The following is a 22,340-nucleotide window of genomic DNA, read 5'->3' on the forward strand; positions in this document are numbered from 1 at the left end:
GCATGTTGCCTGGTCATTTGTCCCAGAACTAGTTTGTTATGCCACTGGAATCCATGCAGTTCATTTCAAATAGCAGCTTAATCGTGCTGATCAAAATATGTAGGGAGATGAGATCTAGAGCTACGTGGAAGTACATGTAATGGTTTTGCTTTTAATTCTTAATATCATTCATCTGCTTTTTTTCCCCACCCTCAGACATCCTGTCCTGAAAAAATAAAAGACTTCATGAAGATTAATCTGAAATTCTTATTTGTGATCATAAATGTTTATATACTACGTAATATTGTTAGAAGTTGCTCCTCTGTTTGCAAAACTGAAGTAACTTAAGTGCAGTAAACAATTTTTAACAGGAATTTGTGGCTATGGAACAACTTAAGTTAGTGTTACTGAACTCATTTAAAAAAAATTGTTGCATACTTAGGATATCAGGATTTCTTCTCTCACTTGGCAACTTCAGTTAATAATCAGCTTAGATTACGTCTCCCATGTGTGATTGCATGAGATGTTTCTTCCATCAGTTGCGGTCATTGTGTAGCAATGGCTCTGTCAGCATTTCCAGGCCCTCCTGGAGCTGGGGAGGGGAAGGATGTGGTGGAAGACATTGAACACATGTGAGAGAATATTCTTAAGGTGGGGAAAAGGAGAAGCTATTTGTAAAATGTTTGACCAAGAATAGCATGAAAAAGCAAAGCCAAGGAAAACAGAATATGTGAGGAAGGAGTTGTTCGTCTTATTTTAGCAAGGTGCTAGTTTTCATCTTGAAAATATGTTCAGGTGTGAAAACATATTCAACCAGATTTATGATGATAGGCTAACTTTTTTTCTTTAAAGGTCAAGAAACAGATGGAACTTGAGCATGCAGTCAGTAACTGTAACTCTGCAGCTTTACCCCAAAGGGAGGGAGATTTCCCAGAAAACCTGGCGGCTCAATGGACAAAAATAATCAAATCTGTTTGACTGGGGAGTCATTAGCTAATCTGTCTGTAGGGACTTTCCTCTCTCTATCACTTATTTAACAGAGTCAAACATCTGTGTTCTGCCAAAAAATCCCAGGACTTAATAATTTGAGATTGAAAACATATTCCATCTCAGTAAAAAGCAGCCCTACCTTTTTTTTTTTTTTTTTTTTCCATGCTTTTCCTATTTAGAATATTTTGTCTTTTGAGCAATCTTTTTTTTTTTTTTTTCCCCAGATTTAGTTTATTTTAAAGCAAATTTTCATTGCATTGGTGGCTTTTTTCAGTGAAGTGCTGTCCATTTACTTCTGTTTATCACGTACTTAGATTACTTATCTTATTGCTTTGGATTTTCAAGAGATAGGTGCAACTGATCTATCAGTGATCAATGAGCTTGTTTATAATGAGGTGCCTCATAAGGTATTTACCTTACTATGTTATTGTTTTAGCTATATTAATATTTAGGCAATAGGTGCCTCTAGGCAGGCAATTTGCACCCAAACTGAGGGTTGCTCTGAAAGTAATACCTCCTATCTTATTACACTGGCCCACAACATCAGAGGCAGATGTTGGTGGTATGGCAGTAGAGGTTGAATCTTCCAGCCAATATTCTGTTATGTGTTGCTGCTGTGCTGGCAGCGGAGGGGCAGTCTGACAAAATGGTGTCTGACATGGAAGTACGTGCAAAGCAAAGGTGTGGAATTGAATTCCTCCGTGTGGATAAAATTGCACCATCCTTTTGGCCAAGGAGACCAAAGACAGAATTAACATAATGAGGTGGTGGGTGGTGCATTTCAGCAATGATGGCAGCACCATGAAAGACAAGCTATGTTCTGGATGGCCATGCACAGCTGTCACCCTGTGAAATGAAGAGCGTCTCAATCAGCTTATCCACGTGAATTAGATTACAACTGGGGGTCTGTGTACAGAGCTGAATATCTGCTTCAGTGTGCTGGAAACGATGGCAGCAATGTTGGAATATCACAAAGGTTGTGTTGGGTCTCACAAATGTTCACAAAGAAGCAAAAAGAACACCACCTGCAAGTTTCTCAGGACCTACTGAACCATACAAGGCTGAAGGCAGCAGCTTCATGGATTGCATCATTACCAGCGATGAGATGTGGTTTCTCCACTATGAGCTGGAGCCAAAACAGCAACGTGTGGAGTAGTGACATGTGAATTCTCCATGGAAGAAAATGCTTCCAACACAGCCCTCAGCGTGTGAAGTGATGTGTACTGTCTTTTGGGATAGTAAAGTGATGATCCTTCTGGATTTCCTGCAACTCAGACAAACCATCAACTCTGACCACTACATTGTGACATTGTGACACTGGCTAAGGTGAAGGCTTGAAATTCTGGAGTCAGCCCTGTCTTAGTTTCAGCTGGTGCAGACTTGTTTTAGTTTGTAGTGCCTGGTATGATGCTATGCTTATATTTTGGGGGAAAAAAAAAAAACAAACAAACAAAACAGCAATGTTGATAACTCATTGGGAAGGGACAGGGTGAGCCAATGACTGTATGGTGCTCAGCTGCCTGCTGGATTGAACTGCAACAAGGCCAGGGAAGAAGGCAGCCTTTCTCTTCCAGTAAGAAAATGCCATGCTCCATACCAGTTTGAGGCTGTGAAACACACTGCCAACCTTGACTGGGCTTTCCTGGACTGTAGTCCAATTCAGCGTCTTCTGACTTCCATCTGTTTGGGCTGATGAAAGATGACTGCATGGCAATGTTTTCCTAGCAGTTGTGAAGCAATGGGTCACCTCTGCTGGTGCAGATTTTTATGAGGGAGGCACATAGGTGCTTGTTCATCTCTGGCAAAAATGCGTAGCTAATGGTGGTGTCTGTGCTGAAAAATAGTGTTCTTCAGCTGAGAATTTGCTCCCTCAAGCAGCATTGTTGTGCTCTTTGTTGTAGTTTCCTGGGAAATAAATATGAGGCATTGCTTTCTGAGTGACTTCTTTAATTTTTTTTTTCCCAAAAGTCATGGCTAGCTCTTAATTTTGTCCTGTTGATGGCAGGAATGGCTCTGCAAAAAGTGATTCTGTGCATTGCAAGTTGTTCTTAACTCCCTTCAGAGTAGGTTAAATTGTTGATCATGGATGTGATAGTGGCTTTTCTTTTATTTGTTGCTTTGGGCCTGTTCCTTAGCCGTTTTATACTTTGTCATCCTCAGGGCCAATGACTAAGGGAATAGCAGAGTATTTTGTGAGAAGGATGCAGTTAATTTTTTTCGATGTCTCTACTGTTAAAGTTTGATTACAAGTGTCAAAATTCAAATTTCTGTCACTTCTGTAGCAACAGGTTGCTGTAGCTTCAAATTATGCCACCTTAATATCATTTTCAGTTTGCTGTTGATGCTTAGATTCTGTAGCATTGCTATAAAAGCAGTGGTATCTACAGGGATTGTAGATGCTGGCTGTCACATATCTGTAATTCTAGCACTACACTTCTGTAATCAGAGTTTCTTGCAGATTAACACTGTTTATTACACTATGTGAGATGTACTGTGTATTCTAGTATTATATAATGTAAAATGTCTTACTGCGAGGCTCCATTCTATAACTTTGCTTAAGGAAAAAGGGCCCCATAAAACTTTTTATGTATGGAGTGCTATGATCACAGTATAATTTAGCTGTGCTGCAATCCCATGCCAAATCAGTTTCTTTAGCTAATCTCTTGTAACACAGTATTCTGTGGAATCTGTGTAATACTGGTTTGTCAGAATATCTCTTACTCCTGCTCTGTATATAACATAACAAGGAAAGGAGCAGCAGACTTGCTTTTTTTGTACTGACTTTTTTTCCAGAAGATGATAATGTTAAATTGACAACATGAATTTCAATTGACTTAAGGCACAACTTGATTAAAAAGGCCATATGTCATTCCACGTGATAATAATTTTGTGCAATTCATTTGAATTTGGTATAAGCAAAGTAACAACAAAATGTTTAAGTATGATATGACCTGTCACATGAATCATGAATCAAGTTTAACTGAAGAAGAGTAGAAGTAAATTACATGGTAGTCACATATGAGAATGCAACTTATTCTGTTCTGTTCAAATGGGCTTAGATTGTATCACAACTAGTTACTTGTATGTAGGTAACTCTTACCACTTTTTATTCCCCAAATCCATCCACAGTGCAACTTTTGAAATGTTCTCCCTTTTCTCCGTTTCTGCTGAAAAGAAACAGATGCTGTCACTTGTTTTTAAGGCTTTTTGTAGCTTGGGGCTTACCTCCAAATATAGAGGACAGTAAAATGAATGGTTTTGCTGATTGTTAGCCACAGCTAAGGGCAGCTGTGGCTCTTTTGTAATCTCAAACATTCACCAAGGCTGTGCCTACAGGGTGAACAAATTACAGCTCTTTGTGCAGATTTTTATGTTAACAAGAAAGCCTGTGGGTGTTTCGGTATTTGGTGCCAGAAAACTTGATTCCCAGTGCCTTAAGTGTCCTAATGATGCATGAACATTAAAGAAGTAGCTTTAATAATGAGAGCTAATTTCCAAAGCAAAGTTTTTTTTTTGTTTTGTTTTTTTTTTTGTTTTGTTTTTTAAATAAATTGAGCTTTTCTTTCCATTTATCTGTTTGTTATTCACTTGTCTGATGGATGCAACAATTCATAGAAATGCTGTAAAGAATTACCAACTTGTTTGTCAGAGCTCTTAGATGAAAATATTTGTAATGAGGAGCTTTGCTTGTTCTGCACCAACAATTATCCATTTGTTTTCTCCTAATTCTGTTATTTCACTTTGCCTTTTCAAACCACTATGTTTTCCATTATTTTTATTTCTTAGAGCGTGAACATAGAGAAGCTGCAGGGGGCATCTATCAACATATCCACAGAAGATGGGCTCCTGAAAACTAAGTATCTCTATGCAGAATCTTCATCTCTCTCTTCAGTAGCAGGTGATATTCTGCTGGGAAGTATTCATGGTAAGAGCTGAGTTAGGGAAATTCTGTCAAAAATGTAGCTGCTTTGAAGGTATTCATAATGTTCACAGTAACAAAAGGACTAATGCTGTAGTCTATCTCTGTATAGTCAGCTGCGCACGGTATGTGAGCAAAGCAATCCTGTATTTGCTAGGTACTTAATTGAGAAGGGTGAACTTACCACGTATTATGTTGTATTTATTTTTGAAAAGAATTTTGTAAGCACACAGATGGAATAGGAAGCAAACATAAAACATATACTAATGAGGTCAAAATATTTTTCAAAGAAGCAATGACAATTATACTAAAAAAGACTATTTTTGCTAAGATCTTTGACATACAGCTAAGTTCTATAACAAATCTTCATAGAAGCTGTACGATCTACCTTACCTATGAGTAAAATAAAGCAGTCTCTTTCTGTCTGTGTACTGACACTGTATAGTAACAGAGTGGTAACAGCTTTTGTTATCTGCAGGGATGGAGGAGGGAGTCTCATCCATCTGCCCTTTACTGTCATTTATCTAGAACTTAATTTATTAATTTATTTATTAGTCTTTTGATATAAACAATAGTCAGCATTGTAACCTAATGTTTATTTTTTCTAATTTAATGAAATTCCCTGACTGTACCATAATGCAATTGTGATGATTTAACAAGTAAAGCAAAGTGGAAGATGTTACAGGCTGTGAAAATTACTGAGACCCATCCAAGTTCAAGTTTCTAGCTATACATTTATAAGCAATTTGCTGCAATTTTTAGCGGTTTTCTGTTATCTTGTTCCAGAAATGATTCTCCATTGTCCATTTATAGTAGACAAAATTGTTTTCTAAACCTGTTAAGTAAAGTTCACTTCAGCATGCATAGGCAGAAATAATGATTTTTTTGTTGTATTTGTATAACGTGTGGGCTGTTCTGCTACTGGTACTTCCAGCCAGTAAGCTGTTGAGGTTTTTGCTTTTTCTTCTGACTTCTGTCAGTTATGCTTTTGTGGAATAACGAGTTTGTGTTCATGCCTCTGTGCACATCCAGAAGTTTGTTTTATTGTGATACAAAGATGAAATAACAGCTGTTGTTAATAACGTACCCCCTTTGTAATGCTTCATTGTAATTTCACTAAGGAACAGTGTGAAAACAAGTTCAACTGTTTCAAAATTATACAAGATATTTCTAATATTACTTCAGAGTTATTTTCATGAGCAGTCTACTAAATGGGACTGGAACACCTAACAGTATTTTAGCTGTTTCTTTTAAAAAGAAATAGTTTATGGTTAAGAAAAAGTTTATGGTTTTCACACACACAACTCAAATTTCACAGACCTGCATGACTCTTGTTTTGTAGTTGAAACCTGGGTTGTATAATCCTAGTGGCTTGAGTGGAAACCTTGGCTCTGGAAGGGCCTGAACTGAATTAAAATTAGGAAATCAAAGACTAGAAACAACTCTAAAGAAATACTACGGTGGTTGTGTATTATAGACCTCAAGTAATCCCATAATGGTAATTCTGTCTTCAGTACTTTTGCTCTCCAGTGCCTCAGATTATGGAGGCATGAGCATATCGTCAGAAGATAATTCCCTGTCACAAAAACACACACACACACACACACAAAGTACACCACCAGAGTAGTACAAAGAAGCAGGAGGCAAAAGTCTGTCTTGGCCTTTTCTTATTAAACAAACTGAGTGTGTATTATGTCTACATAAGTCTTACAATGCTGAAATTACCTGGTGGTTTTGCTAGAGAATGAAAACTGCTTTTTTACAGAGCACCTGTATTACTGTTAGGAGGATGAATACAAGTAGTATTAGCACCTGACTTCTAATTTATTAGCTTGATTTCTTAATGTCTGTGAGATTTTATTCCTTCTCTCAGTGCAAGACTGTTGTTTGTACTTTTCTAGTTATTAAAAATCTAAACAGAATTTCAAATTTTACTTAGTTATGCCATAAGCATAACTTTTATGTTAAATTAAAAATGCTTGTCTGCAGAGGTGTATATTTTCACCCTTGCTAGGAGGTATGTGAATGTTACTGTCTCAAAATTACAGAATAGACAGATGGACCATTTGGTGAATAAGGAGTGGGCTGGATAGTTGTGCTCAGAGTTGTGGTCAATGGCTGAATGTCCAGGAGAAGACCAATGACAAATGGTCATTGCTGGGATTGCAGGGAGCAGCCCTGAGGAGAAGTTTGGGGGTGTTGGTTGATGAGAAACTCAGCATGACCCAGCAGTGTGTTTACAGCCCAAAAAGTGAACCATATCCTGGGCTGTATTAGAAGGGTGAACAGCAAGTTGAGGGAGGTGATTTTTCCTCTCTGCTCTGCTCTTGTGAGACCTCCACCTGCATTACTGCCTTCAGCTCTGGGGCTCCCAGCATGAGAAGGATGTAGTCCTGTTGAAGCACACCCAGAGAAGGGCTTTGAGGATGATCAGAGGGCTGGAGCATCTCTCCTATGAAAGCTGGCTGAGAGTTGGGGTTGTTCAGCCTGGAAAAAAAAATAAGGCTCTAAGAAGGTTTTGTATTGGCTTTCTACTGCCTGAAGGGAGCCCAAAGGAAAACTGGATGGGGGCTGTATTATGGGGTTTGTAGTGATAGGACAAGGAGTAATGGCCTTCAAGTAAAGAAGCGTAGGTATGGATTAGATATAAGGAAGAAATGCTTCAGTATGAAGGTTGTGAGGCACTGGCACAGGCTGCCCAGAGAAGCTGTGGGTGCCTCATTCTTGGACAGGCACAAGGCCAGGTTGGATGGGGCTTCAAGCAGCCTGATTTTTGAAAGGTTTCTCTGCCTGTGACAAGGGAGGTGGGACTAAGCAATCTTTGAGGTTCCTTCCAGCCCCAACCAATTTATAATTCTATGATTTTGCAGGTCACTGCACCTTTTTACGTAAGAGCTAACTAACTTTTATTCAATTAGACAGTTAGAATGAAGTGTCCAGAAATATGCTCTTATAGAATGTTTTGGAGCTGATGTCACTGTATTATTTAAGATGCCCTTAGAATGGGGGATTTTAGTTTGCATGGAAATATCAGTGAATATACATGTTTGTTTCTGTAGTCTAAGCCACAACTGAAGTGAAGGGATTAAATGGTCCCAGTTGAATCTAATCAGTCTTGCAAGGAAACATAACAGTAGAGGTAGGATGATATGCATGTAGGCGTTCTTAATTCCTCTTCTGCATGCTTCATCAGCATAACCCAGCTTCCTTGAGAGTCACTGAAACAAACAGAAGAAACAGAAATAACATAATTTAAAGTGATGCCCTTATTTATATTCCCAAAGCTGAAATATTATATATAAAGAATATATATATATTCTTTTCTCCTTGGACTTGCACTGACCCTGTCTTGCAAAACTATATAGTCTGAAGCTTTTCATATGTGGTGGAAAAGATAGCTCTTCAGAAGAAGAAAAGCAAATCAAAAACTACTAAGCCACTGTAATAAATTTCCTGTTGAAACTATTAGGTCTTAGACTTTTCAGTGTTTGACTAAAAATACACTTCTCTGCACTATTTGTGGACACAGCAGGAAACTCCCATCTCCTTTAAAAGTAACTTCTGTTCTAGCTAGGTGTTTGAAATCAGCCTATCACTCTAATATGTGTACATTATGCAATTTTAGTCATATGCAATGTGACAATGTGTTTGTGATTGATATGATTTTGATTTCTAAACATTTAATGTTCTTCAAGGAACTGTTTAACAAAACAGAAGGGAGAAAGAAAACCACAAAAACAAGCAGAGCGGCAAATCCACAAGTCCTATATGAGTGCTATATTCAGATTGTGTGTAATCTCTGGGAGTTGCTGGCTGATGAAATGCTAGGGTTGTTTTGTAGATTGTATAAAAGTAAATACTAGTAATGATAAGATGGGGAGAAGGATGAGGTAATTATTGTGTGCTCTAAAAAAAAAAAAAAAAAAAAGCAAAGTAAAAACCCAACAATGAAGCCAAGCCTCTTTCAAATCCACTGAAAAATTGTTTCAAATGTAATTTGCAGAACAGCTCAGTATTTTGTGCAGTATGTGCTTGAAACAATGAATTCAAGACTATTGATGATAGGATTCTTTACTTGCTTTCAGTTCGTGGGCTGCTAAAGAAAACATTACAGATCATACAGTGGAATGCATTTTACCCTAATGACTATATAATTACTGTGTGATTACAGAAGACAGGAGCAGAACTTGATCAGGATCTGGAAACTTCTGTGAATACTATGCCTTGTTAAATTAGACTAAATTACTGTGATCAGCTTTTCTTTTTATTTTGGTTTGTTATCCTTCTGGGACAATGAGGGAGTAGCAAGAGTGAGCTGTCACAGTTCAGTTTTTTCACTTAAAGCTTTTCTTCTGATGCAGTACGCATGGCATAAATGGAAATGTGAGAGCTTCTACCAACTTCTAGACTGTTAACAGAACAGCCACCCATGCTGTTATGAGGTACATCCCTCATCCTTCCACATATCTTGGTGCTTAATGTGATGTGGAAGGAATGTTTATTTTGAGATTTACTGATAACAAACCAGGGCCAGTTGAAAGTAAGCACTGGGAATAGGCTCCCCAGGGAGGTGGTTGAATCACCATCCCTGCATGTGTTTAAAAACTGTTTGGATGTGGTGCTCAGGGGCATGATTTAGTGGAGGGTTGTTTCTTAGGGTAGTATGGTTAGGTTGTGGTTGGACTCGATGATCTTTAAGGTCTTTTTCAACCTGAGCAATTCTATGATTCTATAATGCAGGGTCAGTAAGAGACCATTCTGTGTCGTAGGCATTCTACACTCGTTTGATTTTCCAGTCTGCACAGTACACTCAGATCTCACTGAATTCAATGAAGAGCATTGTCAGTGGGTTGTTATATATGTAATAAGAGAAAGTTTGGAGGGAGTAGGTACAGTTCAGTGATTCTTTAGGCAATTGTCTAGAAAACAACCTTTGAATATGAAGCAAAAATTCATGTGTTGGAGGATGAGGGACATATACATATTGACACACAGGAAAAGAAGGAGAATAGAAACTATTTTGTTATTCATCCTATTAAACTACTAAAATAATCTATAGTGTTGATGTGGGCGTCTGACCAACTTAAAAAAAAAAAAAAAAAAAAATGCAGAAAAATACTGTGCCTCTCTTCCTTTTTTGCTTTACTCAGACCAGTTTTTTTCATCCAGGATCAGTTCTTTTTTTCCCATGTGTTAAGATTTTTTGTTTGTAAAACAATAATATTGAAGCAATATAACTGGCTTATACTCTTGCTTTTATATGCAAAGCATATATCTCACTATGAGATCACATTATTTAATCTCTATTAAGATTTGAGAAACCAGTCAAATAATCCGCTTTTAATATTAAAATCTTATTTTTTCTTTCTTTAATAGGTAACACCAACCTTGAGACAAAAACAGGGAGTGTCACAGTAGGTACGTTATGTCTTCTCTCTAAGATAATTTTTCTCTCACTCTTCCCTTTTCCTTTTTAAATATGATTATTCACACAAAAAGAAAGTAGATAGTCTTCTTATCTTCAAATTTTTCTGCCCTCATTCCTTTTATTTTCAAGAGCAGCATTCACTAGTGTGTATTCGAAAGATATTTTCCAAACTTGGCTCTAACAGCCTTTTGCAGGCAAGCCACCATACTCCCTGTGCTTTAGGCATTAGACTGAATCTAAATATCTATAGATTAAGACTGGACAAAAGGGCATGAGAAAATACTAAGTGTGCGTCAAGAGTAATCATTTTGCCTTTAATCTTGTTCTGTCTTATGTTTGTTATCAGTGATTAGCTATGTGTAATTTTCATATCATGTAACATTAATCATTGATGTATTGTGAGGTAGGAAAAAAGCTTGTGAGAGCCTAGTGATTCCAAACTATTACATTGATGACTCTCTCCCCTCAAGAAGTAGAAAGCTGGTCTTAAATTTCTTCTCAGTTAATAACTGTTACACCTTATCAGTTGCATTATGTTAAGAAACCGTGTGTGTGTGTGTATATGTATATAGAACCTTATATAGATATATAGAACCTGATGTTCTATATGTTGAGTTTCTCACTTTCTTGACCACTTTCTTGTTATTTCTCTGGTATTAAACTGAAATAACAGAAGGTATAAATAAGACTAGTGATGGTTATTACAGTCATTTACTAAGCATCTTGCAGGACATGCTGTCCTGTTGTAAGTCCTCTTATGTTTCTGAACAATCTATATTAATATTCCTGGAAAATGAATGCAATACACATTCTCATGAGTAAGTCATTAAACCACAGAATTAAATCAAGCTTGCTAGTCTGTTTTTCCTTCTGTTAAATAAACTCATAGAATATGAAGACTGTTTAAAGGTTTCTTAACACAGGAGCTAATTTTTTTCCACCAACAGATGATTATTTTCCCTTAATTAACCTGGTTCAGCTTAAACATTTAGAAGCTTTATGATTGTTGAACTAATTTTATTTCTCAGATTTTATTTCTGGCTGGTTACAGTTAATCTTTTCCTGAAGAGGATTATGCCCCTTAATTTTGTATGAACTTTTCTAAAGGCAAATGGCTTTTACGATTCAGTGTTTCAACTCTGAAAACTTGAAAATGTAAAATTTATTTGCTAGATTTTTGTACGTGAGGAATTAATGCCACAAGATAACTCTCTGACTGTCCAACAAACTGACATTTGCTGATAGAAATAGGAAGAAAAACTTGCATCTTCTGACATCCTCAGTTGGGTTTTCATATGTATATAATTATTTAATTCTCTGCAGTAATAATTCTATCAGATAACTGAAAAATACAACCCTTTATAGATCTTGAGGATGTACCCTTCTGGAAGGTTTATTTAATAGGCAAAGCACAGTTGAGAATGCTGTGTTTATTTTCAAACTATTAAAGGAAAAAAACAACACAATTTTGAGGAATCTCTTGTATGCTCCTATATTGAAACAGCAAACCAATGTTGTCTTTCACTCTAATTTTTATTGTTGTTTTTAGACTAGTTTTATCCAGCTCATGTATTTTTTTTATTTTGGGATGTTTGTGTAAATGTATGTTTGGAGAGAATCTTTAAACTTCAGTGTAATTTTAAGTATCTAGCATGTGTTAGTGTTCTACACTGTTACTGTTAAAATATGAAAGTAGCGACAGTGCCTTTTCCCATACCATGAGCTTTGTTAGTCACTAACTAAATTGTTTGCCAACCCTTCACAAGAAGCATTTTACTTCTACCATGTTCTGTGGATTTTGGATGACTTAATTTGAAGCAACTGTTTTAAAGTCTACTGCATGTTACTACTTAAAATAACTATTAGAAATCTAAACGACAAAAAACAGTGGACAGCTTTTTTTTTTTTTTTTTTAAGATTTTGTTTGATCTTTTAAAACTCTTATTTGCTAAGTTCATAGAAAAACTGAGGTTGGAAGAGTCTTCAGGAAGTCAGTCACAGAATGGCGAGTGTTAGAAGGGTCCTCTTGTCCAACCCAAGTGCTTCAAGCAGTGCTGGCTGTGAGGTTGCTCAGGGCTTTATCTTGTAGTTTCGAAGATCTCTGAGGATGCAGACTGTACAGCTTCTCTGGGCAAACTGTTCCAGTATGTAATTGCCTTCAGGATGAAAAAGATTTTCCGTACATCCAGATGAAATCCTTCATGTTTCAGCTTAAACCTTTTGTCCCTTGTATTCTCATCATTTTCCGTTCTGAGGACTGTCTTTGACATCTTCATTGCTTCCTCGTGGATAGTAGGGACCTAACTGTCAGGTTCTGAAGCTGCCTGTTCTGTGGGCTGCATAAGCCCTCAGCCTCTCCTGACTGGGAAATATGTTAGACCCAACTATCTGGTGCTCCTCCGCTGAGTTCACTCTAGTTGATTGATGTCTCTCCTTTATCAGGAGCCCTAAAACTAGATGCTGTATTCTAGATGTGGCTAGCAAGTACTGAGTGAGTCCCTTCCCTTGGTATACTGGCTATGCTGCAGCTGATACTGTCAGGGTTACCGTTGGCCTTCTTTTCTGCCAGGGTGCAAGGCGGACTTGTGTTCACTCCAGCTAAAACTTGTTTATTCCTCAATGTTATTGTTTTTGTCTGACTATGTATTCTCTACTCTGCTACCAGACCAAATTTTCCTCTACCAGCTCAAAAAAATAAAGAGAAAATTCTTATGGTATTACTTTAACTCAGGGGAAATGGCTTACAGGTTTGATGACAAATTGACACTGGTTTATAAACACCAGGAGCTTACTCTGGAAAGCAGGAATGTATATAAACATCCAAGAAATCCCTTATCTTTTTGTTTTTTCCCTTTTATGGATGTCAGTGTCCGTTGGCATTATTCTGCCAGCTTCTTTCTTCAGCAACCAATACTGGAAGACCAAAAGGCTTCAGTGACTTCCTATGGTAGACTCACTGTCTTAAATGACCTGAAACCTAGCAATTACAGCAAAGTTTCAATTTTCTTGAAAATATGCAGAGTGTCTCCTTACTATTTCTGAATGATCCTCACATGAAAGTGAGCTGAAGTATCTAAGACTTCTGATTTAAGAATGTTCTCACAAGGTAGTTCTCTTCTCTAGCATTGAGGCAGAATACCAGAATCTTATTTTGAGAGGTCTTTGAATGTGAAAAACAATGTTTGTTTGTTTGTTTTGGACAACTGAAAAATTAAACAATAACTTATTTAGTAAGGTTGCATCTGATTATTTCTTTTTTCCCCTCTCCTTGAGCATTTGATTTTTAAAATGTACTCTATGGGAATTTTTAAATCAAAAATCTGATTTCAGAATTCCATTGAGGCCATTTTTTTTGTACCATCCTGCAGTAGTGTTCATGTATACTTTAAAATACGTATGTGTTAACCATGCACACCCTTGTGTCTCAGCTTCAGTTGATCTAGTCTTTGCCATCTATGTGAAATGTGTTAATGTATTTGTCCTCATTTTAAGCAGCCTTTGTCTTCCATTCTCCTATCTCAGAACTTGGTCTCAGAACTTGGCCTTGGCTCTGCTGATGGCAAATTCTTTTTCCTTTGTGCCCATGCTTTCCCCTACACCATCTTTTACAAAGGATCCTGCTCTCCAGAGAGAGACTGGAGTCAGCTGCATTTTTCTCATCCCTCAAAAAAAAAAAAAAAAAAAAAAAAAAAAAAAAAAAGGAAATTAATAATAAAACAAAAACAAAAAACTTAGTCTGCTGTGTGTTAATGCTTATTGAGTTATTACCTCTGTACCTCTGTTTTCTCTTTCCTCTTCCCTTTCTGTATGTTCTGTTGAATGTAGAGTGTGTTTTGGACAGAGCTTATGTACTGGAGAAAACAGTTAATGGTTTTGAGTATACAGTAAAAGTAGGTGTTGTCTGGGTGTAGTGTCATTTTCCTTGCAGCTTAGAAAACCACAAATTTTTTTCTTTTGGATGTGTTCGAACACTAAGTGATGCTGTGATGATTCATTGCTTCTTATGTAACGACAATGAAAATTCCCAATATTGTTACAGTATTAACTTTTAGATACCTAGTGTATTTGAAGCAATATATATTTTAGAACTTTTAATAAGAGATTATGTATTTGCAGAATGTATATCTTGCAACAGTTGTCAATACCCATACCTTTATAGGTGAAAAATGAAGTATACACACTTCATGGAATCACAGAGTGGCTTGGGTTGGAAGGGACAAAGTCAAAGATCACTTAGTTCCAACCTCCCTACCATGGGCAGGGTTAACGTCCACCAGATCAGGCTCCTCAGGAACCCATCAAACCTGGCCTTGGGCACCTCCAGGGATGGGGCACCCACTCCTGTGGGCAGCTGTGCCAGTGCCTCACTGCCCTCTGAGTGAAGAATTCCTTCCTAACATCCAAACTAAACCTCTCCTCTTTCACTTTAAATCCATTCCCCCTTGTCCTATTGCTTCACCCACAAAGGGATGCTTTTGTTCCAATGCAGAGCTAACTAGTCTGAATTGCAGGCAGGAAAAATAAAACTAGGCATCCAAGTATGATCCAGTTCTGGTAACCTATAACGTGCAATATTTTTCCTCATACAGATACAATGTCTGAAAGCTTTTCATAATTGCCACAAATGGAAAAACAATTGATATATATTTTTTAATTGCTTTCTTCCCTCATGAGTTTGGATATTCTGAAAGATCCTACCTGACCTACAGTAGATCAGAGGCTTATCAAGATGAAGTCATACTTGGCACATTGTATTGTGGTGCAGGATTGAAGAGTGCAGTTATTTTCTTTTTTTTGCCAGCAGAACAGGTTATTCACAACAGACTATGGCCTTTAAAGCAATGGTTACAGTTATAAAATCTGTGTGGAAATTAGGGGTTGAAAAATGTTCTGGACAGCTTTGTTAGCAACAGATTTGTCTCCATTTGCTGTTGTTATAAATGTAGCATAGCTGATGTTTACTACAACAGAGTTATTTTTCTTAAAGCTTAACAACTAACTTTTTGTAGTAGTAGTAGTAGTAAATTCTTAAATAGTTGAAGTTGCTCAAGAGTAATCATCTGTTCTTTTTGCAGAATAATTCATCCTTGTATTTCCTCTTGAAATGTCAGTCCCTAGGAAACTGAATTTTAAAGTATGCTCCTTTTCTTGTTTTTACTCCTGTTATTTGCATTAAAACCCAGTTAATGATGGATATATACTTACACATAAAAACTAATTGTCTCACTTCTGTTGTGTCTGAATTGTGAATTGTATATTGTCTCTATTAACTGTTCTGTCCTTCTAGATTCTCTTATTTAATGTAAGGTAATTTTTCTTGTTAAAATCTTGATTTATTTGAAGTCACCTATTTGAGTTGTAGAACTTTGTCATCTCTGTTTTTAACCCCTTTTCCTGTTCTGCCATCTTCCTGCTTCCCACTTACTTACATATAGAGATGCAAACCTTAAGCAGCATTAAAAAAGATGGGCTTTGTAGAAGTCATGGGCAACTTTACGTCTTTCAGTGTCTGATTTGATGTCCATAAAACTTTTTCTATCAATCACACTTGGTTGTTCACCTAAAACATGTTTCCTATTGTTTCTGTTGATCTCTTTAAAGTTCCATCAGCTAGCTGTGCTGCCCAGACTGCGAGCAGCTCCCCCTGTAGTAGCAGTTTCCCATCACAACAGGATAGTGCTTCCTCACAGAGCAGAGAAAAGAACTAATAATATGCTTTGTTTAAAAAAGAATTAGAGACTGGATATTTCCTGTATCTGTTGACAACAAACTCTGTCAGGGATATATGGATCATAGAATCATAGAATGGCCTGGGTTGAAAAGGACCACCACGATCATCCAATTTCAACCCCCCTGCTATGCGCAGGGTCGCCAACCAGCAGACCAGGCTGCCCAGAGCCACACCATCCAGCCTGGCCTTGAATGCCTCCATGGATAAGGCATCCACAACCTCCTTGGGCAACCTGTTCCAGTGCATCACCATCCTCTGCGTGAAAAACCTCCTCCTACATCTCCCATCTTAGTTTAAAACCATTCTTCCTTGTCCTATTGCTATTCACCCTTGTACTCATGGATATTCAGTGATAGGCTGTTACTACATTTGATTGCAAAAAATAAAATAGTTTTTATGGGAAGATGTCTATCTGCTGGTACCAGTTTTTTTTATTAGAAGTTTGACTCATGTAAGCATTAACTGTTTCACTGTGACTGTCATTTTCAAACTTAAATATTACAAACTTTAAAAAAGTTACCAAGAAAATGCTTAATTGTGACCTACCCAAGCAAAATCTCTTATCCACTTAATTAATTTCGGGTAACAAAGAGTTTATTTGTTCTTTCAGAGCTGGAACAGTATTCCTTTTACATACAATCTACTGCATGGGAAAAACATTCACAGCCAGCTCCAGCTGTTACAGGTTTCTTGTTGGCCAAAGATGGTGTCAGTTTCTCGGCTGTCTAAATCAGGATTGCCCACTTTTGTGTTGCTTTTCCCTCCAAAGAACTCACTTCTAGCTGAGGGATAATAATCCCTTTCCATGTTTTCTTGTAATACACTGATCTTCCACATCTGCTCCAGATGTGAGATTGAGGCATTAATGGTGGACATCCTTGTTGTGATTAATTGAGTTTATTCCCCAATGAATATTTTCACTTTTGAAATGACAAATTTCAGTCAGGTTTGATTTTGTTGTTTTAGCTACCTCTGAAAACATGACTGTGCTTCTCGTTCTGTTATTTACTTAGTGGAAACTAAGGAAAATATTCTTCTTCTGTGTTTCAAGATATTTTTGGTTAATATTTTCACTTACAGCAGTCTTCCTAATTTGCTCACTTAAATTATGTGATTTTTCTTCACACTTCTCCAGAGTTGCTTTGTAATTCTTATGCAATTTCTATCAGCAGTAGGTCTGTTTGGTAGCTCAAAAGTGAACTCTGTAATATTGTGGAAAACTGTGTGTAAATCAAATTGGAATAGATTGCACATTGTTTGTATACCTGAGAAGTAGCCTTTAATAAATGTTTTCTGTTTGAGAATAGGGCTTTTCAGAAAGTTCTGCTTTCATAAGTGGCAGCTAGTGAGCTATAGAAGAAAGTGTGTGCCTATTTATTCCAGGGCAAAGAATGAATGTTGTTTTCTTATGCGTGTTAAATTGCAGCAGTTACTTCAGAAATTCTTCTGTCACCACATTGCAATGCACAACTGCTGGTCCTTGGCTTATGGTATTTCTGTGGGTAAAGCTGCCCTGCCCAGAGTGGTTTTTAGTGCAGTTTTTTAGTGGACAACTAAAATAGTTCAGATAGTCCATACAAATATGAACTTATCCTTGTATTAGGAGGTGAACATGCTTATAATTCTGGTTTGGAAAGAGAAGTTTTGATCAGAAGCCTGTTTTTCTCAGCGAAGTCTGACATTCAGTGCTTCAAAGTAGTCTTTTACGTGGTTAGATAGCAACAGAATAAAGAGGAATGGTTTTAAACTAAAAGGGAAGATTTCAGTTTGATGTTGAGAGGAAATTCTTTACTCAAGGGCTGTGGGTGCCCCATCCCTGCAGGCGCTCAGGGCCGGGTTGGACGGGGCCCTGGGCAGCTGAGCTGCTGGGGGGCAGCCAGCCCGCAGCAGGGGGTGGGGATGTGTGGACATTAAGGACCCTTCCAACCCAAGTCTTTTTATGAGGATTCATTAAATTAACAGCGAATATTAAACATACAGGAATTTATGAAGTTAGTTCAAAGGGCAAAAATAAGATTATTGCAAATTTTTTTCTAAAAGTGAACAATAGCACCTTTCTAAATGTACAAAAATCCTTTCATCTTTTTTTTTCTTTTGTAGATTCATCAGATGGAAGTCTAAAAGCTTCTACACTTCATGGGGCAATAGATGTTTATGTCAGTCAATTAAGAGAAGTGGATCTGAAATCCCAGAAAGGTTAGAAAACTGCAGCACGTTTTTTTTTTTTAATGGCAATTTATGATATAAAATAAAGAAGATTAGGGTTGTTTTTTTTTTTTTTTTTTTTTTTTTTTTTTTTTTTGTCTATTTAGAATGATTATTACATGATTTTTGGTAATTTGCGTTCTTTTTTACCTCATGGTTAAAAAACGTATATAGATACTTATAATGCAGTAAACTCAACAAGGTACAATGATGCTTTAAAATGGATTACAATTTTTTTTTTCTTTTTTTTTTTTTTACTTCTTTAAATACTTTTTCTTGGTGATCTATTCAGTAGAATTGTGCAGAATTGACTTGGGTTATCTTAGTCTTGAATACAGTGTAATCCATGCTGCTGGTATATATTACATGCATATTCACTGATGACCAACATACACTGACATTTCTTTTCCCTGCTTTTTGTTGATGAAATGTTCCGTTATTGAATCAGGAAGACAGAACAATAATGCGAGAATGCCCTCTACCATTCTTCCTGGCTTTTTTTCCCCTCCTGTCTACTCACTGTAACTTTGCACACTGCTAGAGTTTATCATTTTTGCCATTCAGAAGAGATGATGTTGTGAATAACTAAGCACTGAAGATATCTTGTTAGCCCTAACTTTGCAAAACAAGTGAAGAAATCCAAAACTACAGCACTCTTTATGTTAACATGATATCAGATAGTTGAGGTGTTTTAAATGAATGTGGTATTTGGTAGTTTCCTCTGGTTATCTGAGAGATAATTATTACATGCCCTATTACATGTAGCAGTTAATCACAAGGGAAATAATGAAAAAAACGGATTAGAATCATTTATGCCATTCTTCTTTATATGCCTGGCTTCATTGGTCTGAGTAAATTTATTTTTATATTATTTCTGAGTTGCGTTTTGAATCGCTAAGTCACGTCTCTTTGATTTAGTAGCAAAGAAGAATGTATTTAACAAAAGCTGGTTAATGTTATTTTGAAAACACTGCCTGATGGCTCTTCTGGCAGTACAGTTTAGTTAAGGCAAAGTTGATAAAGTTCTGTTTTCATTTACTATGTAACTTTGGAGTAACTGCTGACAGCTGCTGAGTAGAAAATGTCCTATTTGTGATAAACGAGTTGCATGTGTTGGATTTTATGAGTCACGTCACTGAGCTGCTCCCAGAGGGGAGGACCAAGGAAAAGACTTTTTCCTCTTTTATCCTATTGCTTTTGTGTATCCAGCAAAATTTAGGCCTAAAGTCTTGGCAGTTATTTCTTCTTCAGGAGTGTGACAGGCAATGGATTTATGCGAATGTAAACTGCATAGCTTGGGTTGCTTTCACGCTGCTACGCAACCATTACATCAGTTTTGTAACTGTGATCTGCTTCAGCTTTTTGAATGTAATTAAAGAAAGTGTGAAAGTGTCTTATTTTTTTCCAAAGTGATGTTAGAGCTGGGTAGAAACTAAGAAGTACGTATGTAGAATGCGTATTTTGATTATTGCTAGTTTTAGTATTTTAGTGTGCAGTGTGCAGCTTCCAAACATTGCAATTGAGTAATTCCAAATATGATGAACATTGGCAGGTTGGGGGCCCAGTATTTGCTTTCAATCTGCTGCACAGAAGCACTTATTTAGAGGAAAAAGGATTCCTACATATAGATCCTTTTTTTTTTTTTTTTTTTTTTTGCCAGCATTAGCAGTACACAAGCGGGATCCCATCACTGCAGAGTTGTACAGTTCAGAACTGTGCAGAACTGCACAGTTCTTCTCTAACATTCTTGTGTTGTAACGCTGCATGCAGTAACTAGATTACTCATTAAATCAAATCTTGTGTCCATGCTCAGGAGTGCAAATACACAACTATAAGATGAAACCAGAGTCATAATACTTGTGAAACTTGTTTTATTTGCTTCCTTAGGCCTTCCTTGCAATAACGTCCTCTAGCAAGAGCTGTTTCTGGCAATGTATGGCAGTATGAATTCTCATGCTGCCTGAAGAAATACTGCGTTTCTATTTTATATGTGACATACAGTATTCTGATTATGAGAAATGAAGTTATCTTTATTAATCTCTTGACAGAAAAAAAGAGGTTACTGTGTCTGAAGGACCGTTTGCCTCAAGTTCGCTGTATAATGGCCTGTTTCATGCTTTGATCTCAATGTTAATCTAACAAGCTTTCATTTAAATCTGTCAGGTTCTATAACAGTCAAGGTGCCTGCCTCTCTCAAAGCCTACTTAGAGCTGTCTGGAAGAAAAGTGGATGTGAGCTCAGAGATCGAGTTAAAAGAGACACGGAGTGCCTCCAAAGATGATCACGTAACTTTAAGTGGTAAGGCTTACTAAGCTTGGCTACCATTAAGTGTCTGTCTGGCATCAGTCAAAGACATCCACGTTTTCTTATGAGCTTGTTGCTCTTGGCCTCTTCTTGTTTCATCTGTTTCAGATTTCAGATATTTGCTTGTGCCATTGAACTCTCCTTGTTTCTAGGTGGCTCTTTCATTTTGATCGGTAAATGATTGTGAATGCAAACAACTGCTTTTTTAACATCTTAGATGTTAAACTCACTCTCAACATTATTCCATTGAATTTGTGGGATGTAAGCCAGGGCTTTGTTGCCTTAAGCAAACTCATGTAATAAATTGCCAGAGACTATCAATTAAAAATACACTGAAAAGTTTTCTCTGCATAGGTAGGAGGGTGAATTTAAAGGTATGTTTATAAATGTACAGTATGAATGTTAAACAGGGTGGGGTAGTTTGAGAAGTGATGGGTGGGAGGTGGCTAGGAACAGAAGTTGAAATACAGAATAAAGGATCCGTGAAAAGGTGTCTGTGGTTACTGGGAACATGCTTCTAATAGACTTAAAATTGGATCTGGGAATCCCAAGTCTTATTGATTCCTGCGTTAGAAAGCAGTTAGACTTTTCATTGTCTGGGTGTGTACGTCTCCTCCAGACATGTCCATCTCCAACTTGAGGCTCTTACTGTTACCAATTACTCAGTTTGCTCAAGAGGCAATGCTAATATAATGTGTTGAAGGCTCCAGCTTTGTTTTTGAAAGCATTATGTCAGTGTGATCTGATACAGTAACAGACGGGTGAGGCTCTGAGTTTTCTTTTGTTTGAAAACTAAGAAAATCTTTTCAAAATTTCTTTTCCTCTCCCATGTAAAGTAATAACTCCTGAGTTCTCACAGGTAAGAAAAGTTAGAAATGTATGTTAATAGTACGTAACCTGCTTGTGCTCTTGAAATGTACAAACATATCTCCTCCTGCATTGAACAGTAATGTGCTTCTAAATTTGTTACTGATTATTAAATATAACTTTTTTAAAACCTTGTTTAAAACTCCTCAGTAACTTGTGGAAGGGCCCTTGATTCCAACAAGGCTCTAGGTGGTGAAGCGCCTCAGCAGCAAAGCAATGCATTTCCTTGTTGCTAATCATCCTCCTACTCTGGCAGCATTAAAGATAAAATTACTGTTTCAGCTATACACAGCTCAAAGGCTTCTGTGGTTTTGCAGTCCACTCAGTGTTTTTGTAGTGCCATCAACACTGAAGCAGAAGCAATTTTTCAGCCTACCATACCGTATCTAAACGATTCTGGCAGGTTAGCTCCAATTAGTTAATTCTCAGATATTTGTATCTCAAAGCCACAGAAATAATCAGGAATTACGCAGAGGCAGCAGCATTTGGCCACTGCTCATTGATTGCTTTCAAAGAAGAGTTGCACAAGAAGTCTATAAAATGTACGTATAAGTTTGTCAGAATACAGGTGAATGGAAAACAGACCCTGGAACAGATTTTCTGCAGGGTATAGTGCTGGACTGAAGTGACTCATCTTCATCTGCCTTACACTGGGCATTTAGCTTTCTTAAATATTTTCTTATATATCCAATGATTTTTAGCAGATTTATTCTGCCCTTTTCTTCTCTGTAAAAGGCACTAAACCTAAAGGAAGATGAATTAATTGGTTTTGAGTTATGCCTGGTTCCTTTTCTTACTCCTTTGAAAATTGTACTTTCTGTTTCTTTGCCAAGCCAGTACTGTTCCTTTTACATGGCAAGGGGGAAGCTTCCTGCTTCTCGTCATAGGGATGCTGCGTTCTTTCTGCAGCCAAGCAC

The 22,340-nt window shown here is 37.2% G+C and overlaps 1 protein-coding gene across 1 annotated transcript in view; it reads left to right on the top strand.

Annotated features, from left to right (window-relative positions):
* The window catches only part of FAM185A (family with sequence similarity 185 member A), a 41,398-nt gene that overhangs the window by 10,892 nt on the left and 8,166 nt on the right, over window positions 1–22,340 (top strand). The window contains exons 4-7 of the mRNA XM_042872419.1: window positions 4,756–4,894; window positions 10,265–10,306; window positions 18,148–18,243; window positions 20,416–20,550. Coding sequence (XP_042728353.1) covers window positions 4,756–4,894; window positions 10,265–10,306; window positions 18,148–18,243; window positions 20,416–20,550 — 412 coding nt within the window. The remainder of the gene's footprint in view (window positions 1–4,755; window positions 4,895–10,264; window positions 10,307–18,147; window positions 18,244–20,415; window positions 20,551–22,340) is intronic.

The sequence above is a fragment of the Lagopus leucura genome, unplaced genomic scaffold, assembly GCF_019238085.1.
Source record: "Lagopus leucura isolate 7727_CA_CO unplaced genomic scaffold, USGS_WTPT01 Super-Scaffold_100008, whole genome shotgun sequence".
In the NCBI taxonomy this organism is placed as follows: Eukaryota; Metazoa; Chordata; class Aves; order Galliformes; family Phasianidae; genus Lagopus; species Lagopus leucura.